Below are 7,815 nucleotides of genomic sequence, written 5' to 3' on the forward strand. Positions count from 1 at the left end.
ATTATACCTCAATTCTCAATTGAACTGGATGAAGCACTTGGTATACTTTGGTAGATAATTAGATAATAAGTCTTTAAATTAAGATATTTTATAATATATATTATGTTTAAATAAGAATATTACAGATCTATTACATGTACAATTATAAAGAATAAAAATATATTATGAAAGATAAAAATAACCAAAACAATACAATTAAATATAATTTTGTAAACATAAGCTAAATATATCTGTACATTATATATAATATTATGATATAAATCAAAAGCTAAGTAAAATTAGGTGTTTGCAATTTTAATATACTCAACTTAAGTTCACTAACATTTTACAATAAACTATTATAAACTTAAATAGATAATTTTGTAAAAATATAATAACTATTAAGGTTATAAATGTCTGGAAACTAATTACCTAAAATTATTTATATTAATATGTGTAAAAAAAACAATATTTATTATATCTTTAATTTTTTAAGTTATTATTAAAATGTTGTTATCAAACTTTATAAATCTCTATTTAAAATAAAACGGTTGCCTTCTGAATGTTTTCCAGCATAACGGTATCGACGTCGACCATATGCAGCTAATCATTAAAATGTAAATAAAATAAAATAAATTACAGTGTACTTCTAACAAACACTTAAAATGTAATTTATTTTAGCAAAAATACCTTTATGATGTATTTCTTGGGTTGGTGAAACAGAAAGTGGGGAGAAAATATTTGAAGTATCTGCTTGAGATTGGGATCCAAGAGATAATTTCCAATCAAATCGAAGTGGCTCGTTTTCAAAACGCTAAAAATTAATTAAACATTACATACTTTTTTTTATTAATTTTATAATTAAGTCGTAACTTAATACAGATGTACACCTTTTTTAAACGAATAATGTAATATTGAAAACATCAATTTTTTAATATTAAATAAAATATATATTATATATATAATAATCTATTTTATTAAAATTTATAATTATTCATATGTATGAGATCAAAATGTAAAATTAGCAATTACTAAAATGATTTTATGTATCTCTTTGTCATCATGCATAAAGTAATCAAGTTTAAATTTTTATAATTTTGTTCTTAAATTTTCAATTAATTGGTATAAATTTAAAAATTTAAAAATATATAGCTAACTAAAAATGTACTTATTTCATTTTTTGCATTACGAAAAAGATTCTACTATACTTACTGGGCGTATGATTTTTGTGAATTCGCCTTTAGTTAATGCAGTATCTAATTCTTCATTAGTAACTGGTCTAGAATCGAGAAATCTCAATTCTGGTAAATAATGTAAAACAAAATACCTAAAATAAAAATATATATTAACTGTAATCAGTGTGTTATTTACTTTATCAATATAAATAAAATATTTTAATAACCTATATCTTTTATAATCGTTTTCATCTTTTTCAAAATCTATTAGTTGTGTTGGGCAAGCTTTGTTTCCAATCAAACTGAGAAATCTTAAAGAAGGCATATTATATTTTATCTCGGTAATCAATTTTTCTAAAATCGTGATCTAAACATGTATAATATTTTAAATTATAATACTTAGAGTATACTATTTGTGTGTAATTATTACTTTATTATTATTCATTGAGAGTATATGTAAATGTGGTAAATAAGGTAATTTAATAGTATCATCTAGATTATTGTTATCTAAAACAAGCTCTTCTAAATCAGAAAATAGTTCAGAATGATTTAAAGTAGTCAAACTATTGAAGCTCAGATCTAAAGACCTGACTTTGGATCCATACATTTTACCCAGTATTTCTGGAATACTTGTAACATCTTGGCCAACATAACACAACTGAAACACAATCACAATAGGAATATTAGAACTGGATTCATTTTATTTTAGTTTAGTATGAATATTATTACATACATAGAATTTTTTATAAATATTTAACACACAATTTACAAAATCAATATTATATTACTACTCCTCTACTTAATATAGTAGAACAGTAGAAATTACAATCAATATAAAATGTTTGTATGAAGAAGGATGGTTGTTTCACAAAGTTAAAGAACTAGATAAGTAAACCATTTTTTTTTAATTTTTAATAAATTATTAACCAATGATTGCTAAGTAAAGGGAAAACAAACTATTAAATCATCTACAGCAAGAATGTCTACAATACATTGTACTTGTCAGTAGAATGTTAAATATGATAAAATAAAGTAATTTTTACCTATACAATATTTAGAATAAAGCAAATTAAACTTATTATTAAATTAATATCAATAAGAAAATAGTTTTACTAATTGATAATAACAAATTTAATTTCCATATATTTTTAATTTAGGTATAATAATTTTAGCTTAAGTTGGGTTATGTAATATACTTATTACTCTTGTTACCTGAGATTTGGACTTAGTAGAATCCCTATTAACAGCATAATATAGATGGGAATATTTGGATGATTTATTTTCATTAGATCTTTCATCATGAACACCTCCACCTGAGTATTATAAGAAGGAAAATCTAATTTTCACTTGCAAGATATATTTAAATCTTTTTATTCTTACTACTTGATAGAACTTTAGTTTCGTGCACCGTTGTTACAGTCAAAACATAAGAAAATGTACATTGCTCTGGAGTAAAAAAGTGTAATTTGAGGAATTCCATTAAAACGGTCAGCCTAAAGTTACATTAAAAAACTGAGTCCAAGTAATTTGATCAGTAGTAAAATAAAAGGTTTCATAGATTTTTAACTTATAACATATAATCAGCATATTATGTGTGAAGTATGAATCCTTTCAAGTGTAAATACATTTACTATTGGTTATTACCTATGATATTAGGTATATTGTTATTATTTTTTTAGAAAATCAATAACTAATCAAATCACATTATCTAACTTCAGAAATTTATAAAAAAAAAAAATCGAATGAAAAAAATTACTATTTATAATTAATAATTGGACATGAAATAATTGAAAAAAATACCCATCATGTGTTTTGAATTAGGAAATATAATTTCCCTTGGGTAGTTAGATTTATTATAATATAATAATAATATTTTGTATTATAACAATTTTAATGTATAAAACTATAATAAAAGATAAATTATTAATAATTAAACCTAAACTAACATTAAACATAACATGTTTTAATGAAGAATATTTAATTAACTTGAGGTCTCAAAATCTAAAATAACTATTACCTATGTATGATATATTATTTTCAATATAGTAGACTATATAATAATTTAAGTATTGGTTTTTTTTTTTATAGATATTATCATGATGATACTTAGTTTAAGAAAATGATTTTGGAAAATAAAAATCAAGTTTTTAAGAATATTTGTTGAAATTATGAATTGTGGTCTTATTAAAGTTTTACTAAAATTAGTTATGCAATAAATAATTTTTTTCTTATCAATTTAAAATTAATTGTATTTGCAATTTCTTTTTTTTTTTAAATATATTTACAACCTGTCAACACATAAATAATAAATATAAAAAAGTATGTTATACCTGTATAACATAATAATATGTATGTCAATTATTAAAAAAAAAAATGTACCATAATTTAATATTATGAATTTTTATTCATATTAGCTTTAATCATTGATATAAGTTTATAAAATAGTATGTTAACAGAATGAAATATAAATAATTTGGAGTGTATAAATAATGATATGTGTATTTTCTTAAATTTTTTACTGGGTTCACAGCTATCATTTGTTGCGTTGTGTCCAAAAATCTAGCTTGATACAGCTTTAAAAATTTTCTAGTAAATTGTAGTTTAGTAAATGATACCAAGATTATAGCAGTCAAATAAAATAAGATTAACAGTAGACGACTTTACTGTAAACTTGGTTTCACATATACAAAACTACGAAATTCATGAATCCTAAACATTGTTAATGATAACATGTTTATATATGTTTATATAATTATTATTATAAATAACAATGCTATTAAAAAATATTTTAAATGCTTAATATTTTTAAATTAGCTAAAATAGTAATTTTAGCATTAGCTAGGTAATTTTCCATTATATATAAAAAAAAATTAACATAGAATGGCAAAACCTAATCTATGTATAAAAAAAGGTAAATAGTAATTATGCATACAAAAACAATTTAGTAATAGGTACTTAATATAACAGAGGTGTACTCGAAATCTTTTATTACTTAATTTAAATTCTATTCATATTATATATACTTATATATAACATGACAGAAATTAATGTGGTACTTATTAATTGTATGAGTTACAAGTTAAAATAATAATATAATCATTACCCGATTGTTTTGAAAGTTAATTTTTCGTGAATCTGTAATGCCGTCTTGATCCATGGAAAATAATTTAAGACTTAATTTTTGTGTCCAAACAAAAAAACCTATACTTCAATTGTCTTCGAGTGACTTAAAAATTAAAACGAATATCTGTTAGTTATATTTATTATTTTATTTGCAATATTATATTATATTAGATTATATTGTGCATAGCTTAAATCAAAATTTATCGATAACCACAAATTAAAATATTACAATGCATTATAATTTGAAATTAGGTATATCATATGCTTAGTCGTTTACTCACTAGATTAGTAATAAGTTATTTATTATATTAAATATTACCTAGGTATATAATTAATAAATAATATCTAAGATCTATCACTTGTTATAAATACAATTATTTTTGAATGAATACTTGAATGTTAATTATATAAAACCTTATAAATATTATCAATGGTTCAATTAATAATTTTCATATAATCTGTAGGTAGTTAAATTAATATTGAATAATTAAATGTTTACAAACATTATTTAATTATGAACATAAGGTTAAGACAAAGACATTTAATATGAATCATAGATAATATTATCTATTTAAACTATTAATATTATTGGTAAAAGTACTGATAAAAATGATTCAGAATCATATCTGTTAGAATGCACTTTGAACATCAGTGATGTCTGTTTCAGACAATTGTAAACTTCGTAAGAATACCGGTTAGAAAGGTATAATCATAAAAATCCACCAGTTTTATTTTCTCACTACAAAAGTAATGTCAAATGTGCATAAGCGAAGGTAACTGGTAATGGGTGGGGGTGAATGTTCAAACACCCTCCAAAATTAAAGATAAAATTGAATAAATAATTCATATTTTATTTTAATATTTTGTTATATTAATATAGATTTAAACCAAAACTCCTTCCTAAAATATTTCCTACTTACGCCAATGCAAATGTGTATAAGGAAACTTAACCATTATTTAGGCTTTCCCACATTAAGTACGTTGATATCTGTTGTTACGATAAACGTCGAAACTGAGGTGCAATAATGACAACTATAATATATTTATTAAAACTATTAGAACGGAGCAACATAACATTACTTTCAAAAATTCTTCAAGAGATAGATACTCACTTTATTTTATTCCATGCCTTTCAATTTCTTTATATTAATTTTATACTGTTACCCGATTTTCTTCTCTGGCGAAGTTCACATGAACTCAATTTTACTTGGTTTTTTCGTGGTAGAGTTTACACTAAAAAAAGGTAGGTGTAGCGAAACTTGCATGAGCCTATTATATGCTTAATGATGTATGCACACTATATATACATACATCACATTGCGCCCTAAATTCAGTCCTTTACACTCAGTTTACAGAAACGAATAGAAGTAGGAGCTTGGTAGCGATGTCATTTCACATCCAAGGCTAAAATAAAAAACCGATGAAAATTATTAGGTATAATCAGAGCTGTGAATTTAATACATTATTTATGTACTAAAAACAGGCAAAATATGCAATAAAAAATTCCAAAAAATGTCTGTACTAAAAAAAAAATATTGAAATCTTCCAGTTAGGTAATATAAACCAATTTTATCTAAGAGTACGAATTTATAAACGAAATACGGATGTGTATAGATACCAGAATAGTACCTAATCATTTTATCATTATTGGGTAACAATCGGGTGCGAATCTTGGATATTTTGATAGGGGAGAAATACATAAATTGTATAATTTGAATAATAATTAATAATACAAATAATATAAACCATCATTTTTTAACAATATTCGTAATATAGTTAATATTATGTTGATTACATAATATTATACAACAAAATAATAATTTATACCTAGGTATCTAAGTTATTATACATGTAGTTATTAATAAGAAAAAATGTCCCCCACGTCATGTCCTCCATATACACAAAATAATAAAATTATTCTTGTATTTACTTTGATTAAATTAATTTTAACAAACAACTAATTTAGCCAGTTCATCATGACTTCATCATACATGCTTAATATTTTTATTTTTTCGTCTATGCCATTATCTAAATTTAATTAAATATTAGATTTACACATTTTTCACAGCAGATCAATATCATTTTTTAAGTACCTACTCGTGAAACCGAAATTGGTATTCATTCTATTCATCAATAATAAATAAATGTCGTTGTTTTTCAATTAATTCTCTACAACAAAACGTGTAGTTAAAATTTATATCAACATAGCAATACGACATCAGACAATAATTGAGCTTGTATTTTTGTACACATAACGTAACACAAGATAATACTATTATCAAAGTTAAAATTTAAAACGTAATCATTTATACTAAATCGATACTAGATACCTACTTGAGATTCTTTTATATCATATCATTTAATTTAAATTTTTTATATAATTCAAACCCCATCATAATATAGTTTTAAATTTTAAATTTACATATTCTACCTGCAGTCTCACAAAATAATACATTTATTCCTCATTCAGATATAGTCTAGTGTACTTGGGCGCTTAGGCCTACTATTCAATAAAAGAATAACCCGATTTAAATACATACATATTATCAGACGATCTCTTAAGTATTAACTAGATTGATATTTTCATTACGTCCTAGACAAATCAATAAAATTCTATATAAAATCAAAAATATACATTTAAAACTTATTTTTCATACCAATCTTGGGTTATGGAATTCATTTATGGGATGCAACTGAAATATCAAATACTTATTAAAAAAAAATTAAATTCTTTCCTGGACATAAATTAACTTTTAGAAACATTGAATTTCAATGAGTTAGTAACATTAATAACAAAAAATCTACGGAAATTATCAATTTTAAAGTTATAAGCATCCTAAGTTCAAATTATTTTATGTTTAAATACTAAATAGGTAACCGCATCTTTATAATAAACCTTGTTTTTTAGAACTTTCATATTTTAACAAGATAGAATTATAGAAGCAATGGTGAAATCACTGAATTAGAATGTGTCAATCGAACGTTTTAAAGTTAGATCTACTTTATGTTCACCATTTATTACAGTATAATATTACAATTTATAAGTTTAATTCAAGCCTCTATGTGTATTGATATTAATACACCTAAATCGGCTAAAACTAGTCGTAGAATCAATACTCCGGATTAAGAAGAGGGGTGTAGGAGGATGGAGCTCCTCTACTATTTTTTTTTTTGCGTACTCCAGCTTCTATTTTTACTGTGACAGAGAAACATATAAAAACTATACGTCCGAAATCATTTTTCTTAAAATATAGATTTAAATTTTAACTGTAATTTTACAATTTTAAATTGTTTTTAGTCAAAACTTTTTTGTTATTTATTAATAATATTTTCATGTTTTTAAAATATAGATTTAAGTATTATTTTTTGAAGTTATTAAATGTATTAAATGTATGAAATGTATTGGGCGAATTCGAGAAAATTGAATGTACATTAATTCATATTCATTTACATGAATTATATTTCGAATTTATGTGTATTCAACTAAAATGAAGTTTTAAAAAAAAATTAGTCTTGTTGTGGGAGGGGTGGGAGGGGG

The 7,815-nt window shown here is 23.1% G+C and overlaps 1 protein-coding gene across 5 annotated transcripts; it reads right to left on the reverse strand.

Moving 5' to 3' along the window:
* Window positions 1-429: 429 nt before the first annotated feature.
* Window positions 430-5,216, reverse strand: LOC112593812 (leucine-rich melanocyte differentiation-associated protein-like). 5 transcript variants are annotated; one of them, XM_025338368.1, is made up of 7 exons: window positions 2,535-2,663; window positions 2,367-2,467; window positions 1,585-1,812; window positions 1,382-1,521; window positions 1,192-1,306; window positions 670-793; window positions 430-582 (listed from the first exon to the last, which is right to left on the reverse strand). In XM_025338368.1, the coding sequence occupies exons 1-7, from the start codon at window positions 2,632-2,634 to the stop codon at window positions 503-505; spliced, it is 888 nt and encodes a 295-aa protein (XP_025194153.1). In that variant the 5' UTR covers window positions 2,635-2,663; the 3' UTR covers window positions 430-502. The 5 variants fall into 5 exon arrangements, with proteins under 5 accessions (XP_025194153.1, XP_025194157.1, XP_025194155.1 ...); XM_025338372.1 differs by lacking the exons at window positions 2,367-2,467; window positions 2,535-2,663 and adding exons at window positions 4,258-4,380; window positions 5,198-5,216 and having other exon boundaries at window positions 433-582; XM_025338370.1 differs by lacking the exons at window positions 2,367-2,467; window positions 2,535-2,663 and adding exons at window positions 4,258-4,380; window positions 4,597-4,636 and having other exon boundaries at window positions 433-582.
* Window positions 5,217-7,815: the final 2,599 nt, after the last annotated feature.

Source organism: Melanaphis sacchari, unplaced genomic scaffold (assembly GCF_002803265.2).
Source record: "Melanaphis sacchari strain LSU unplaced genomic scaffold, SCAv2.0 Contig20_pilon_pilon, whole genome shotgun sequence".
NCBI lineage: Eukaryota > Metazoa > Arthropoda > Insecta > Hemiptera > Aphididae > Melanaphis > Melanaphis sacchari.